General features: G+C 44.7%; 2 protein-coding genes across 9 annotated transcripts in view; one reads left to right on the forward strand and one right to left on the reverse strand.

Moving 5' to 3' along the window:
- ETNK2 (ethanolamine kinase 2) overlaps positions 1-7420 on the forward strand; it is a 26075-nt gene extending 18655 nt beyond the window's left edge. The window contains exons 7-9 of one of the 4 annotated variants that reach the window (XM_081866344.1): positions 35-108; positions 6066-6248; positions 7284-7420. In XM_081866344.1, the coding sequence (XP_081722470.1) occupies positions 35-108; positions 6066-6198 (207 nt within the window). In that variant the 3' untranslated portion in view covers positions 6199-6248; positions 7284-7420. Of the gene's footprint in view, positions 1-34; positions 109-698; positions 1018-2286; positions 4132-5393; positions 5537-6065; positions 6249-7283 lie in introns of those variants that run through there. The other 3 variants (XM_081866345.1, XM_081866346.1, XM_081866347.1) reach the window with 3 other exon arrangements.
- The window catches only part of SOX13 (SRY-box transcription factor 13), a 63872-nt gene continuing 53628 nt past the window's right edge, over positions 7349-17592 (reverse strand). For 4 of the 5 annotated variants that reach the window (XM_081866339.1, XM_081866336.1, XM_081866338.1 and 1 more), the window contains exons 13-14: positions 12378-12594; positions 7349-11602 (exon numbers count right to left, since the gene is read on the reverse strand). In XM_081866339.1, coding sequence (XP_081722465.1) covers positions 11323-11602; positions 12378-12594 — 497 coding nt within the window. In that variant the 3' untranslated portion in view covers positions 7349-11322. The remainder of the gene's footprint in view (positions 11603-12377; positions 12595-17592) is intronic. The other variant, XM_081866340.1, reaches the window with a different exon arrangement.

The raw sequence follows: 17592 nt of genomic DNA on the forward strand, positions 1-17592 counted from the left end.
AATATGTGTCCTTGATAATTCTCTTTTTTCACAGGCCTCCCATTTCCTGTGGGCTTGCTGGGGCCTGATTCAAGCCCAGTTCTCTACCATAGACTTTAATTTTGCCAGGTGAGTGTGATTTATTTGCATTGGTAAAGGAAATTTAAGGGAGATAAGAGGGATGCTTGTGGGTGTCATTTCTCCCTGGGGCAAGGATGATTCTGAAGCAATATACCATTTTAAAATTGGTGGTTTTGTGCCACGGGAGTTGCCAGTGACGATCTGTCCTCCATTTTGATTTGATATTGGCATAAGCTATTGAGTGACTATTGAGTAACTGTGTGATCTTTGTGGCTGAGTGGGGTCGAATTGCATCTCCCCCACTCCCAGTCTGGCACATTACCTATAGCACAGTCACTGTAATGTACAAAGCACCTAAAATAACCATACTGTGAGCACTGGGTGAGATAGATCCATATATTAGGGTGTGAATAGAGATGTAAAGGGGATTCTTATCAGTGAGAATGGCGGGGGGAGGACCAAGTGGTGTGTGTGTGTGAGTGAGTGAGTGAGTGAGTGAATGAGTGAGTGAGAGAAAATGTAAAGGCATGGTGCTATGAGCACCCTCAAATAACAGTCATAAGGCACTGATAAACTAGAGTGGATTCATATAACTAGAACTTCTTTAACAAGTCTCTGTCTCTTTCCCTTCTCTGCAGGTATGCAGACATAAGATTTAAACAGTACTTTAAAGCAAAACCTGCAGTGACATCCTTCAAAATGTCCAAGTGAGGTTAAGGCCCCAAAGTGTCTTCTGGTCCTCAAGATCCCATACTTATTTTCTCTGGGTGTAGAGCACCTGCCCCACCCCCACCCGTCCTCCTCCTCCTGCAGTTGCTTCAATGCTGAGCGGTCAGACATCATGAAACGGGGGATGGAAAAGGAAAGCACACCTTTTTTGAAGCCAAAAATTAAACCAAGCCCCTGGAACATGGCTGTGACATCCATGGATTATCTGCCACGTGTTGCTTTCAGAAGGTGATGTTAGGACATGGCTGCTGGCAAGAGATTGCATTCACAGAGTCTGGGGGATTAAGGAATGCTTCAAGGGCTTCTGGGCTTAAGGAGTGGGTAGAAGGGGTTGGCTTAGAGACTTGCATAGCCTTGAAGGTCTGTACTGGATGGAATCCCCTCTGTTCCTTGGCTGGGAGGAATGGCTAGGCAAAGGGTTTTTAACAGTTCAGTCCTGTGCATGTCTGCTCAGAAGTTAAGCTCCACTGAGTTCAATGGAACTTGTGCCGGGTGAGTTTGTCTAGGATTGCAGTCTCAGCAAACCATGGCATTCTGTTATTTTGATCTTGGGCTAAAGTTTGAAGAGAGGGGTGGTAACATCTCTATACTACACTGATAGGAATAGCTTGAGTCCCTCTCAGACCTCCCACCCCTCAATTTCTTTCAAGAGATTGAGATGGGAGAGTTTGGAAGATACCTTGCAATGCCCTGCGATGATCTCTTTAAAGATATTGAGGCAGCAGGAAAATCCCAGACCGTACAACTTTAATGCAGCTGCTGCCTAATACATCAGCTGGCAAATGGGTTGTCTACGTTGCAAGTCTTACTATAGGTTACTGGAGATACAGTATCCATCAGGTGGGGTATGCATGTACAATTTAAGCTACACTGCTTCAAAAAGGGCCAATGTGCATCAGCATGGTGGAAGGAAACACAGTAATGTTGGCAAAAAAACATGGATATACCAGGTTTACCAAATACTCGGCCATCATGATGGCTGGGGGTGGGACAAGTCCCCCAGTCCTTTGCCTCCCTCCCACTGCTGTGTTTGTCAGTTCTATGTGACATCACCCTTGAGCAGGACTTTGTGCCATTCAGTATTTCGAGAATGTGAAACGACATGTTCCTTCTCCATGAGATTAGATCACAAAAGCAGGCAAATGAAATCGATGCCAGTCCAGCAGAGAAGACAATTGCACTAGTCAAGTCTAACGATGGACCTTTTGACCCCAAAAGCTGCCTGAGGAATACACACTACACTAAACAATTGAGGCTGCAATCCTAAACCCCATTTGCCTGGGAATATGCTCCTTTGAATTCAACAGGACTGACTTCTGGTGCTGTTAATGGCCCAAATAAAAGACTGACTGACTCAGTGGCAGTGCCAGTTCAGCGGTAGGGCAACGTGTAGATTAGACAAGCCCAAGAGATGCTCAAATGCTCTTCCTGGCCTCCTCTACCACACCTTTAGCATCCTGTTTTACTTTATATGTCAATATACCTTATTGTCCCTAGATGGTGAAAAACTGGAACCAACTTGAAACATTCCTTATGAACTGTGATCAGCTCACATGGTGCTGTGCCTCACAAGCAGGCCTCTTGGGTTCCTTTACGAGAGGACCAAACCTACCTACACACCTCCTACTGGTTCTCCAGTCAGAATGGGAACATGGCTCCGGCTTTGCCCCAAGGATGGAGAAACATGGATGGGGAGAGGCAGAGTGAGAATCGGGAATCTATCAAACATGAGAAGCTGTCTGTATGCCACCCCCTGTCCCTTGGGATATTATTTTGCTTAGTGAACCATTAATAGAATCAGGAACAACAGATCCCTCACTTCCTCATGATGTCCTCACTGCTTAGTTAGGTACTTTCATATCCCCAGTGATCAGATTTTCACTGAATATGTATTTTGACAGAACCAACCAGCCTCCTGCAGTCTTTTAATTGCTGTGCTGTTTTAATTAACTTCCTCACCTACAGCCTACTGCTCCTAGGATTCAATTTCCTGTGGTTTCTCTGCACTGGTATAGTTAAGGTAGAATCGATTTCAAGGGAGGTCATTAAGTGCCCTGTAGATGCTACTCTGCCAAATTAGGGGGCAGTCCCAATTTGTCACAAAAGCAGAACTATGGGGAACAGGGTAGGGACTGAAGTCTACTGAGTTTTGGTCTAAGACTGGCCACTGGTGAGAACCCAAAGCTTTCCAAATCAGTCCTTTGCACTAAGCAGGGGAGGGGAACCAGTGATCTTCCAGATTTGGGACTACAACTCCTGCCATTCCTGATCACTGGCTATGCAGCCTGGGGCTGATGGGAATTGGGAATTCAGCAACATCTGGAAGACCCCAGGTTCCCCAAGGAAAGATTGAAATTTCACTGAAGCTTCCCAGAATACCCTGTCACCCATGCAGAGTTTCTCATTTAGGAATATGGGTTTTAGTATTCTTGAATTTTCTCTCATTTACTTGCTTTTGCAAGCACTTGATCTTTTAAAGAAGGTCAACCATATGGGAATTTGTATATGAGAGACTGCAATGCAATGGGTGAAGAAGACAGTTCCAAGATCTTGCCTACGATCAGATCCATGAGCAGCAAATATAGCAATCTTGCTGCTAGGCAAGATTCATGGGTTTCCACTTGCTGTGGTCTGCTGTCTTCATATCTGTTGTCCCAGGAATGACTTCAGTGGAGACACTGGAGGTGGGAGGAATCATGAATGAATGGAATGGTGATGCAAACTGGCCCTTCCATATGCACCCTGTTAGGCAAAAACCGTACTTTCACAAGCAAGGAGCAATGCCTTCTGAAGCTGCTCTGTCTCCAACCCCAACCCCCTGGTCAGCAGCACGTGTGCTGCCGAAATGTGAATGTAGAAGTGATTTCTAACTACTAGGTTGCTTGGTGCACTTTAGGAAATGAGACCTTCACAAAATCAAGTTCTATGTGATTTCTGTCCCATACCAGAGAGAGAAAGGATCAATGTGGAGGCTGCTGTCTCAACGGGGAGACCCCATAAGCTGCATCCTGGCCACAGTTTTTCTGGCCACCCCTGTTTTTCTAATCCCTTCCCTTATTCTAGAATATTTCAACATTTGAGGTGATTTCTAGCTGTCACACATATTTCCATGTGTCCATCTCAGTGTTTGGTCCACTAGATCACAGTGTGCAAAAGTTCTTTTTGGAGTAAATGTGATGCCACTGCAGTGTGGGAGCTTCAGGCACAGTCCAGACTTCATAAAAACTGGAGCCACTCCTCTGAGAAATGCACGCTTGCTGCGCTTTCGTCCACAAGCACCAATTTTGCCTTGAGGGTCAAGTCCCCTCTCCCCAGAAGAGTTTTGCAGCTTAAAACAAACAGGCTGGTTGTGTTTGTATAAGCAACACTCTAAACCCAGGTAGCCCACTAGAAGCATAGAGGAGGAACCAAATTGGTGGGGGGAAACCCAGGATTAAAGATACATGCCCTTTGGAAAGTGAAGGCAGGCACTGGGTCCATCCCACAGGGGGAAAGAAAACCCAAAAGGTTTTATGCGTCTGTCCGAACCCTCATAGAACCAGAAGCCAAACCACTCATGTTCCAGAATGAAGGATTCAGAGTAGCCTTTTGGTATATCAACTATCAATTTACAAGCATGAAAATGGATTTTTATTATTCCATATGATGAAATATACACTATACATACTAAGCATGCACTTCCAATATTCTGCTTATAGACCCAATGCCAACTGAAAGCTAGTGAGCACTCACTTCTATCTGGAATTTGGCCTACGAGCAAGCAGTTTTGGAGTGCCTTCATGTGTCTGCACTGTGTATTTGATTATATAGAATATTAAGAATTTATTTTTGTAAGCTCGCTATTGAGTATCTTACCTTAACTCTTATCTTTTTGTAGCTGTATGCTACCAAGATCAAACATTCTGTTTTTATTTTGACTATTGTGCCACATGACAGCTTTGAAAAACCCTGGAAAAATTATTGTTTGGGGCCCGAGTAGGCTTCTGGACACAAAACAAGTGTACAATGAACTGTTGATGCTTACGTGTTGTACTGTGTACTCAAGGAGCAGGTTTCCCTGTGTTGTTGTGTAGTGTAGAAAGTAGTCCTCAAAATATGACCCTTTTAAAGCTCTTGAGGGCTCTAAAGCTTGCACTATCTTGACTTGGTTGGGCAAAAGCAGGACATGCCAACAAAGGTGTGCCCTGTTAAAATGTGTAAGCTTTCCCAATCCAGTACAAAGCCACCAATCAATGGACGAGGCAAGACTAGTTTACCAAGAATTGGAACTGCATCTCTTAACTCAGGGATAGTTAACATGATGCCTTCATGTTGTTTGATTTCAGCTCCTATTGACCGTACTGGCTGGGGCTGATGGTCTGCAACATCTGGGTGTGACATTGGCTATCCCTACTTTAATTGGTTACTGATGCTTCTCCATCCCATGCAACCATGTTATATGCGTTCCCTCAAGTTGCAGGTGTGGACAGAACTTTGAGTTGTGACCCAACCACTTTCCTCATCAGTAGCGACCATGCTTTCAGCTCTGTGTATATAAAACTGCAAGATTTCTCTTCATTATGGTAGTTGCTGACACTATCAAATCGATTGTGTGTTATTTACAGGAGCAAATGGAATCAGTGACGTTTGTTCCCTAAATGAAGGGAAGAAAGGAACCCTTTTAACACCAACTGTGTCTCTATCTATAAAGCCAATGTGATAAAATTAAAACGAGTCAAAATGCTCTCCTCCCTCTTGAGCAATCTAATATTCATGGCTGTCGTGCAGTTCTTTGCAAGGTTGACTTTATTATTAGATTGCTGGTATTTTATGCATTCAGGAAACAAGTCTTTTCAGACGTGCTTAAGAGATCCTTCCCTAATAGGAAGTATATATTAACTACAGCAGAAACATGTGCCTCTCTTTATATATATTTTCAGCAAAAAAGAAAAAGAAAAAAGAGAGATAATTAAGACCCTGGGTGTGCATCATTTTGAAAGGCAACTAATGAATTCCAAGAAGTGTTATGCGGTTCCTTGAGCTGGGCTAGGCACTGGAGAAAACAAGACACGAATGTGTGCACCACAGCGAGCACCAAATTGTGTAGCCAGCCACTCCATGCTGTTTGCATTTTCAGAAAGTAGAATGACCCATCTTGCCCTTAATAGGCCGGTTTTGGGTGAGAGGGGAGGAGGGAACTGCCACCAACCCAATCTCTGAATGACAGGCCAACATGGCTGGATGTCTCACCAAGGCAGACTGCATGAATTCTATCTACCCCTTTTGTCCTCCGACAGGCTCAAAATATCGTTCACCTGCCCGAGGTCATTTCCATCAGCAAACTATCCTTCAGATCAGCCAGCAAATAATTCCATCACATCAACGCTGCGTAGCATATTTGCACTCCATGGTAGACAGACATTCTCATAAAGAACTATGCACTAACAAGTCAGGAGAACAAAGCCAACTTTCTCTGGCAGGTTAGAATTCAAATCATGGCCAAGAAATCCACATACATTTGAGCTGTTGAGCTTTAAGGCTTGCTTGGCGGGTGGTGATGTTTGGCTGGTTGCAAAGGCCGTTGCAAAGGAAAAGCTGCTTCTGGCCTTTGATGAAGCAAAGAAAAGATGGAACATTTTGCTAGATGTGCACCTCCTCTCCAGTGACATGGGGCAGATAAAATATGAGCTGGGAATGCTGTAGCTGGGACCAAGGCAAACTGGGTCTCAAGATTCCCAATTTCCATCATTAATTTAAGTGGCGATTCAAATCAACCCTACTTATAGGGCAGAAGTGATGGACAAAGCGCCACTTTCTTACCTCACCCCCCCCTTGTCTCCTGTCACTGGCACACCAGGAGGGGCATGGTTCAAACATACCGGCAGAGCCAATCCGTTGGTGCGTTTGCACCACACTAAACTCATCACCACTTCATTCCTGTAGCACACCACAGCAGTGGCAATGATAGGTCAGGTAAACTACTGTGGAAGGCTGATTCTTTTTAATTTACAGTGGTGCCCAAAGTGGGGTGGTTGCAAACTAGAAGGGGGAAAAGGAAGCGGGATGGTTAGTCCAGGCTCAATTATTTCCAATTGAATAGAAATGATGGCATGGGTAAGTAGGTAATCTCACCCCACCTATCTGTAACTCACCCCACATCAAGTAGTGATTTAAAGGCTGGATTGGCAATCCAAGCATTTGGGACATTTCAGCTACATGAGAACTAAGAATCAAAAGCAGACACCTTCACAAAGCAACTGAAGCTAAGGACAGCAGGTGTATTGGGGGGGGGGGCGTTGAATACACTTCAAAGACAACTGCTGATTCAATTGGCTTTTTCCTCTTGTAAGCAAGTTTTGCAGGGGTCCTTACGGGACTGGGCTGCATAGCTCACATCTGCAGTTTCCTCGTCAGTGCCAACATCTGCATATTAACCCAGAGCAGGTTTGTCTTGTCCAATGTACCTGCTGTATTTAAGAGCGTAACCAGGAAGTATTCTCAATCTTCACCTGCAGGCAGAAAGTAAAAAGGAATGGGGGCTGTTGCGTCAGCTCTACAAAACTAGATCTCGGCACAATCCTCTGCTCAAAAACATCCTCTTTATTGTACCACGGAAAGGAAAAACCATTATAAACAAGTATGTTGAAATATACAGGTTAAGTTACTAGTCTTATTAACAAAATAAAGCTCTATCTATATGTACAGATATCTTTGTGGGGGGGGGGTGAGAGACAGGGGACAAAACAAAACAAAAACAGCAGCCAGTTGCTAGAGAAAACCAGGGTGGGCAGGTGGGGAGATGGATGTGTTTATAAAAAAAACAGCAAGAGGCAAAGCCTTACCCATTCCCCCGCTAATTGTCTCACTTCCTCTCCACTGAGACCGTCATGTTCCTTTCTTTGCTCTCATGAAGCTGTCTTTAACATAAATGAGAGTTGGGGAGGAATAAATAACCAGGGAGGTGCAGGTAAAGCCAGTCAGGGGAGCCAAAGCAGCCAGCACAGGTCACACGGATAGACAAGGGGAGGTTCCAGAGGGAATTCCTGCATTCGTCTGTTGTGGCAAAGAGAACAGAGTGTCTGGTGTGATAGCTCAAAGACTTAACACAGTCAGAGAGGAATAAACCTTTGTGAAGGAGGGTCCAGGTGCAAGGGCATTAATTAGAGGTTTCACCTTTTTTTAAAAAAATGGGGGAACACCTTGCCACTCTTCTTGCAAGTGCCATTTTGCTTGTGATGCAAGGAAAGCAAGGAAATCTTGGTCCCTTAGGTTGGGTCATGTGGATAAAAAAGGTTGATGTTTCAATACAGTGGTACTTCTGGTTACAAACTTGATTCCTTTCGGAGGTCCATTCTTAACCGGAAACCGTTCTTAACTTGAGGTACCACTTTAGCTAATGGGGTCTCCCGCTGCCGCCGGCACACAATTTCTGTTCTCATCCTAAGGTAAAGTTCTTAACCCGAGGTACTGCTTCCGGGTTAGCGGAGTCTGTAACCTGTGGTGTTTGTAACCTGAGCTACCACTGTAAATTACTTCTGCCCAAAGAAGGAAGGACTTGTCAGATGACATGGAGTTTTTCTTAAAAATAGAAGTGGAGCTGAATTGCTTTTACCTCCAACTCAGTCCTCCTTTCTCTCATTGTTCATCTCCACATCTGGAATAAAAAGATGTGGTATACATGCACTGTTCCAAGATACGAGGGAGGAGGATTCCCACTTGGGACGGCCATCCTGTCAAAAGCCAGAGACTATCCATTTTCACTATTGAGATGAGGCAGAGTAACGGTGTCTTTCTACTATTTTTGCTTTCTCTATGCCATTCCATCTTTGGCCAGTAGAGAGCAAACGCCTCCCATGTTTTGGAGCATCTCTACTTTTATATTCTCCATTGGCTTCTGCTAGATCATTGTCAGAGAAGACTGAGAAGTTTAAGAAGGTCATCAGGTGTGGTGAGGTGGGGGAAAGGGGTGTATGCAAACACACACACACTATACAACTCTATATTTTAAGACCATGACCCTCTACATTCCCTCTCAATGCCCCTGCTTCTCTTTCCTTCTTTTCAAGTGGTGAAATTCAGCATTCTCCACTCATTGGCCAAGGACAATGTGAATCAGTACCAGAACTACTGCAGCTGCTTTGACCAATTCCACAAAAGAATAAATGGGAGTAGAACTGGGCCAGAAGGATGCAGGAGAAGCCCCTTCAGCACTGGGCCAAGGAGGACTTGTGTATATAGTCATACCTCATGTTACATTTGTTTCATGATACGTTTTTTCAGGTTGCGTCCCACGGCGACCCGGAAGTACCGGAAAGGGTTACTTCTGGGTTTCGCCTCTGGTAAATGCACAGATGCACAAAATGACATCACAGGCATGCACAGAAGCAGCGAATTGCAACCTGTGAGTGCGCAGATGTGCCGCTGCAGGTTGCGTTCTATTCATGTTGCGAACGGGCCTCCGGAATGGATCCCATTTGAAACCAGAGGTACCACTGTAATAAGCAAGGAAGGGCTTGTGTTGTGACCACAGCAGGTAGAGAAAGTTGACAGGGTGGACATCTAAATACATCTAAACACACCTGACAGGGTGTGTGCGATTGGCCCACAGTTATTTAGAGTTACCAATTCATTAAAGGTTTTAAAATGTACTCATTCAAATTACTGGGCCTTGAATGAGTCCCGTATTACAATTTTTCCTCACAATCTCCCTGGGTTACAAGAGGGGAACTCAAGCACCTGCTGCCTTCTTTGGCTGTGCTAACCATTTCTCTGGCTTCCTTGCCGGAACTGAACCCCGATTCCGCGGGGCCGACATGGTAATCACAGACCATGGCAGTGGAGGCACATCCTAATGCCTCCCTATCAATGTTCAGTGGTACTGTCTCTGTGTACTGTAACAACCACAGGTGATGGGGAGCCAGGCTTCAGTTCCCAAGAGGGTCCTGAGAATCTGTCACCACATCCGAAGCAAGCAGCTGCTGTTACCTGTGCCATCTTAGACCCGCTTACCTGGGAGGAAGCTCCATTAAACTCAATGGTATCTGATGCTATGGTGATACATAACCAGGGTGGCATAACTAGAATTAACTCCACAAGAATCTCTGCCTGAGTTGGGATTCTCCTCTTCTCACAGATATGACCAAGGGATCCTGATCTCCACTAAGGATCTAGTTAGTTTTGAACCCTGCTGCTGCTGCTGCTGCTGGGTGTCTCCTGCTGCTGCATATACTGAGAACTGGCAAGCACACAAGCACAGGAGGGAAACGGGCAGTGGCTTATTTTACAAACTGGGCCAGGGCTGCCAAGGGTAGAAGAGGGCCCCTCCGAGATGTCTGTTGTTATTCATTCAAGTCCAGAGCTAAAAATGGCTCTATGGGAATTTACTGGCAGGGCCGGTGGGAGCAGAAAGAAACAAACAGAGGACAAAAGTGGAGTTGGGGTGGGGAGGGAGATGCAGAACTGGCAGGCATCCGGAACATACAGGGAACAAGCGTTCCACCCAGTTTGAGCAAAACTGAAAGGCCCCAGAGAGGTCAGATAAACTGGTGGTGACTGTGTGGCTACTAAAAGCTGGTGCAGAACGCCAGCAGGTGAGGCCTCTGTCCAACCAGCTGCACACAGCAGCTTTCAAGGAAAGGAGATCAAGCAAGCAATGGACACAAGGAGAGATTTGCTGGTAAGCCACAGCACAACTGAATGCTGCATGGAAGACACATGCAGTTGTGACTAGGAGTAAACTTCTCCCCAGTCTTGCATTTGCTCCGAAGAGCAAAAAGATTGGTGTTATATTGCTCAGCTGGATTCAGGAGATCTTACATTCCTGGATTGGCTTCAGGTTATATTCCTGGTTGTATGCACTCCCTTGCCACTCCATAATGGATTTTGTTCCCTCTTATATAAACTCACAGCAGCTTGAGGAGAGAGCCCTGCGCCTCCACCCAGAGGGCAGGAGTGATGTCCCTCAGCAGTCGCAATGTCATCTGCATTCCAAGGCTCTCCTTGAATGGCGCCTCTCTTTGAGCCTGACCCTCATGCACATTCAGCAAGCCTGAGCCAAAATTCCTTCCTTTCAAGAGAGAAGATGATGAATGATCAAGAATCCCTACCAACACTATGGACACCAATGACACACAGGCCAGATCCTTTCTTTCTTCTGCTCCATGTCTGTCTTTTATATAAAACATCTAGGAAAACACTGAGTCAGACCATTGGTCCATCAAGCCCAGTATTGTCTACTTTGACTGGCAATGGCTCTTCAGAATAAGAACCTTTTCATTGGAAGTGCCAGGGATTGACCTCCTGCACGCAGAGTGTGCCCCCCTATGCCGCTGAGCTACAGCCCATGGGTACAACTTGGTACAATCACCCACAGGTCTGGCTGCTTCCCGGGAATCTGCAGCCACACAGCAGAAGAACCTGGGGGTATTTTCTCTCTTCCTTGGCCCTCTCCCGCCTTCTTCCAAAGTCAGCTAATTATTTTGATGCTGGAAAGAGGACAAGGGCTGGGGAAGTCCCCTGTTTCCACACACCTCCCTCCCCCTTCACACCACTGGCTTAGTCTGTGAGAACCACCAGCTCGCCATCGCTCTTCTCCTCGCCCTCCGAATCCTCTTCTTCGCTGTAGTGGTACATTTCGCCATCAGGCACTGAATGACTGTCCTCAGCCCCGTCCCCTTCCTCTGGCTTCAGGCTACGGGTGTTAATGATGACTGGCATGTTTGCTTCCATGCCACGGGGCAAGTAGTGGTCCATCAGGGGTGAAGCCAGCTGCATCCCAACTGACCGCTGGTACATGAGATCCGAAGAGGAAGGAGGCATCTGGCTGCCCTGAGGTCTAGAAAAGACATTACAGCATGAGAACCATAGCCTCCTCTCTGCTGCTCCGCCACTAACATATACCCCACCTCTCCACAAGGGACTAGGGACTCAGCTGTACAGCTGCAAATATAACGTTTGAAGTGCATTATACAAATATGACACTAGATGGTGATAGTGAGCTTATGGCAAATTCAACATATTTTTCAAAACTTTTTTTTTTTAAAGCATTTTCACAGCATTTCTAAATGTGTCTAGATTCCACCTAGATTGCAGTGTGTTTGGGCAATGCTGCCCTCTAGGAATGCAAGTGAAACAGAGGAGCTGTCTGCCACGACCCTTGCTGGATACCAGCTTCCAGATCCTGGGAAGGGCTTTCGGGGCTGCCTGTCTTCTGTGAAGTGCCAGCTATGCTGATGTGATGTGATCCAGCAAAGTATTTAATCACATGTGTGATCCCTTCAAAGTCAGCGAGGCTATCCATAGGCTTAAAGTTAAGACCCCCGGTTTAGTGTTTGTCTGGGTCAGTATAAATCAGCTGTGTCCTTGCCACCGAGGCATAATTTTTAAGAATGTGCATGCCTCTCTGTGGCGACTACCAAGGAAGCCTTTGCTGGCCACAGTCAGAGGTTTATGGTCCCACATTTTGCTCGTGCAAAGGGCACTTTGCAGAGGACATGCTGGGCTGTCTTTTGCTCCCCAAATCAGCCACTCCCTAAGTCGGATTTGAGCAACAGGAAGTTCCTGGCTGGGCTCGGGAGCAAACAGAGGGGAGAAGGGGCAGGGAGCCTCACGCAATCAGGTAGCCCTGCCTGGCGTCCTGGCGCCGATTCCTCATCAATGCCTTGTATTCGCCGACACGGAGCCGCTTCCCTTCCACGATGCAGGTGCGCTTGGGGCGGGGCTTGTACTTGTAATTGGGATACTTCTCCAGGTGCTGGCGGCTGAGCCGAGCCTGCTCCTCATAGTAGGGCTGCTTCTCCTGATTCGACATTGATTTCCATCGTGAGCCTGCAAAGTGGAAACAAGGGGCAGAGGGAGAGGTTTAACCAGTTTACTTTGTTCTTGTTTCCAGCCACGTATAGCTAGCCTGTTCTGTGCTGTCAAAATACTGCTTTTTAATGTAAGCAGGAGGGGATGTCCTTAAAACAAAAGGCAAAGGGGAGGGACGACACAAAAATAAATGGATCTGAGAAGTTGGAGATGAGAAATATAGGCAAGCAATTACTCTTCCAAGTCTGAAGTCTGAACCCAACAAAAATGGGTTGTTCAGCAGGCCATAAATTACAACAAACAGGCTGCATCAGGTAGATCACATATTAGTAGTAGTAGTAGTTGAAGTAGTTGTACCCTGCCCATCTGACTGGGTTGCCCCAACCTCTCTGGGAGGCTTCCAACAAATATAAAAGTAGAATAAAACATCAAACATTAAAAATTTCCCTATACAGGGAATAGTGCTCATCCACAAATTGTGCAAGACTGGATCAAGGCAATGGATATGCCAGATGGAGCACCCATTTCAAAATATGCCAGATGGAGCACCCATTTAAGCTAGGAGCAAGGACCATAGATTCCTCCATGTGTTCAGTTTGCACATTTTTAAATAGGTATGTATTTTATGTCCTCAGTGAACACTAACCCTAACGTCATAGTTAATATCACTTCACACTACCAGAAGGAAACAAAGTTATTCGCAGGGACAATGTACAAAATACAATATACTATGAAATCCATTAACACGAAAGAAATATAATGAAAGTGCTCATCCACAAAAAAATTATCCAAGCACAAGATAACCACTGGAAAAGGATGAACACCAAAAATCAAACCACCAAAATCCAGGAGACGCAGTGCTTAATAAAGACTTCTTCACCTTGTAGTAATAATAATAATAATAATAATAATAATAATAATAATAATAATAATAATAATAATAATTTTTATTTATATCCCGCCCTCCCCAGCTGAAGCCGGGCTCAGGGCGGCTAACAACAATAAAACAGTACAAAAGTACAGCACAAACAACACTCTAAAATCATTCATTATAAAATTAATTGAATTCAAGCCACTGGCCACCATTGGGCCAGAGCTCCGCGAAGATTGCCTAGGGAGGGAGTTAGGCTGTGCCCTGGCCAAAGGCCTGCCGGAACAGCTCTGTCTTGCAGGCCCTGCGGAAAGATGTCAAGCCCCGCAGGGCCCTGGTCTCTTGTGACAGAGTGTTCCACCAGGTCGGAGCCACAGCCGAAAAAGCCCTGGCTCTAGTTGAGGCCAGCCTAACTTCTCTGAGGCCTGGGACCTTCAAGATGTTTTTATTTGAAGACCGTAAGTTTCTCTGTGGGACATACCAGGACAGGCGGTAATGAGCACATATAGCTGAAAAGTTTTCATTTGAAACTGTCAGCTATTGTCAAGCAGCAAACACTGACTCAGAAAGGTTGTTTACATAGGTTATTATTTCAGAGAGATGCACTGCACATTTCAAACACTGGATTACTTGAGAGGTGGTAAAAAGAGCCAGACTGCAAGGCCCAAATACCAAAACAGACAAGTGAGAATTTAATTAATTTTATTTCTTTCAGCTATATGCCACTTAATCACTGAAGTTTCTAAATGGTGTGCATAAAAAAATTACAAAAAGCATATGGTGAATAATATCAATGAAAATTAAACATCAGAACAGAGAACTTCCTTAAAATGCTTCTGGAACAGAAAGGTATTTTCAAATGCCCAAAGTTCTAACAGGGAGGGGATCTGCCTGATATCAGCTGGGAGGCAGTGCCTCAGAATCAGGCCCACAATACCAAATGTACAGCTTGTGGGGGATACAAGTCGTGCATCTGAGTCACTGGGGACCACTAACAGTTGTTAAGGGCTTTGCAAATTAATACAAGAACCTTTACCTTGGACTGGTAACATATGAGCAGCCAGCGCAAACTGTTTAAACCATGGCGTTATGTGCTGACGATAGTCTGTCCCCACAAACAGGATAGCGGTAGCATTTTGCACCAGCTGGAGTTTCCAGACCAAGACGAGGGCTTGCTCCACCTAGAGCCCACTGTGATAATCCAGCCTTTCCATATAAAAGGCCACAAGCCACAGTGAACAAGCAGCCCACCTATTGCTAATGAGAACCCCTCCCTCCTGCTGACCTTTCCTGTCACCTTCCTATGCTGCTCTTTTTGAATTCTTCCAAGCACAAGGTATGGTGAGCAGGTGCAACAGCTAAAATAGGCTGCCCCGCTGTAACTCGAATTCCCTGGGCTGGGTGACCTTTACTGTCATTCCTACCAGAAAATGTGTGAAGAATGCAGGCTGGAGAGATATGGAAGGTTTCGTCCAAGCAGAGGAAGAAGCAGACGAAGAAAATCAGCCCAAGATTACTTTGGCAGACAGGACTAAAAACAACAAACACAGCAAGCGTTCAGGAGAAACTCAGCCTGGACAAAATTCACTTGGTCAAGGCTTTTTGGAGAGGGAAACTACAGCAAAGCAGGGTGGGTTGAACTACCCCTTAACTATTAAAGAAACTCAAAATCAAAACAATGATGAGTCCTGAGGCCAGATTTGCAAATACAGCTGAATGAGGTGGCAGAATGGACCATTATCATTTCTGACTGCAGGCATGGGTGCCATTTATGAATATTTACCTAAGTACAAAAAAACCCCTCTTTGCAGCAGAAACTGGCACACCATGAAGCAGCTCCCTCTTCCCAATTTCTACTTGTAGGTAATAAAAATAAAAATAAAAATGGAGGGACTTCCGGGTTAGCGCCATTGGCAATGGCGGAGCTCCTCTGATTTAGAGGAACCCGCTCCGCGAAAATCGGGTCTTGCCGCCGCGGCGAAGGCGGAGACCCTTCAAAAATCCCAGGCAGAGGAAGCCTGGGAATGTGGGATTCGGCTGACACCTACCCGCAGGGAAACCCCTTTTTGGGGGCTCCTAAACGACGTGGGGTGAGCGGCGCGGTGTTTTGAATCGACCGCTATTTTTACGGAGTGAAGCCGCACAGCCGTTGCCGGAGAGCACTGACTTTTTCTTGTGGACAATTGGATTTCAAACAACAACCCGTGAGTAGAACGGGAAATTGGGTTTTTAAAACAATTTAATTTGGCAAGGAACGGGGGAAGGTCTAAACAGGAAGTCCACCCCCCCCCCTTTTGTAAATAGACTGAAGCAAAGAGTTTGTTAACTAAGGTCTTGGAAAGTTCTACGTAAAGGATTAAAACTTCACTGATTGAAACTATTACTTATACTCCCTTTGGAAGCAGGAGAATCCTGCTGGAGAAGGTAAAATTTAGGAACTGAAGCATCACGTCTCCAAACCAGGGAGAGGTCCACGAGGAGCCCATCAACGGTGAATAGACAGGTTTGACAGCTGTCAAATTTGACAGCTAGCTGTTAAGATACAAAGAAAGACTTTGTTTCCATTGTCCGTTTCTGCGTTTAAAAAGAAGGAAAGGTAACTGGAATTGTTATTAATTTACTTTTGAGACTTTGGGGACTGTGCTGGAAGGATTGATAGACTGCTTTCCTCTAGAGGGAGTTTTGGGACATTGTCACAAGAATGCAGCTGGGAAATTAGCCTAAAGATAAAAACTCTGAGAAACTAGCTTTGACCTTGGACATTTCAAGGATGTCGGTGGAGAAAGAAGTTATGCTTGTATTGAATAGGACATTTTAGCTGTTGGGAAAGCTGCATGAACAGATAGATGCCATGGCTACTAGCGTTGATATTTTGGGAACAAAAGTGGGTATTAGTAAAGAAGTCGACAAGAATCCAGCACAAGAATCTTTCTCAATTGAACAAATTGAAGAACCAGAGAAGGAGAAAGTTGTTGTTAAAGTGATGCAAGGGGGAGCTTTAACCCTACAGAGACAATTGGAGGATTACAAGTTGAGGCCTTACATGACTGTAATTAGGAGAAGCCAGCTTTTGGAGATGGGAGCCTGGCTTGATTTGGAAAATGAAAAGTGGAGAGATCACCCTATGTGGGGATCAAATGACTTTTGGAATATGAATTTGAGCCAGGAGGGGATCGAAGTTTCTGGGGCCTTTGGACTCGGAAGAAGTGTGAAACAAGATTGGGAATACTTCATGGGCCCTATCTTTAATTATGGAAATCTGGCAGACTTGATAAGAAGGAATATGACCATCATTGGGTTGGAGCTCCCCCGAGAACTGCTTTTTAATATTAAAGATTATCAAGAAGATCGGCAGATGGGACATGAAAAAGACTTAAGAGCCTCGGATTTAAGATCTCCAGGTTGATGGATTGTTGTAAGCCGATGGAACTGTTGGTAGGGGCCGAGACTGGGGAGGGGAGACGGTGAAAGAAAATTGGGAATTTAAAGTGTATATATTGAGATTTATTTATTTTTAAAATGCTTTTAATGAGAGATGGAGAAATCGTGGAATGGAATTTTTATGACCTTAAGGGAAATGTTTTAAGAGAATAGGTTTAAATATATCAGTTTTAATGAGAAATAAGATTAAATAAAGTAAAAGTGAATGGCTAATTGGTGAAAGAGAGAATGGAAAATTACAGTATATTAAGATAAATTATTAGGATAAAAATAAAGATGAAGGATTTGCTGAAATATCTATTTGAACTAGAAAACAAAGAGGGGAACTGTGAGGAGATCAAGGAAATAAGTCATAGAAAGAAAATTATGTAAAGGTTTAACTTGTTTTTTTCTGTTTTGATTGTATGTATTTTCTAATTATTTTTTCCCCTTTTTATCTTTTTTTCCCTTTTTCCCTTTTTTATTTTTTGCATTTTTTCTTGGAAATGTCTTGTTTTTCTGTATTGTGTTTTCTTCTTTTTTGTAATGTTTTAAAAGCTGAATAAATATTATTAAAAAATAAAAATGGAGAGCGTTAAAAAATGGCAACATCCTCATCTGCATTCAGAAGAGATCTAGTCGATTCTACCGTCTCCTTCTGATGCAGCTCCAATCAGTGTTACATTCATTAATATCTGTGAAGTATTGAGCTGCTGCAGTTCATG

Source organism: Podarcis erhardii (assembly GCF_964252035.2).
Source record: "Podarcis erhardii genome assembly, chromosome: 6".
NCBI lineage: Eukaryota > Metazoa > Chordata > Lepidosauria > Squamata > Lacertidae > Podarcis > Podarcis erhardii.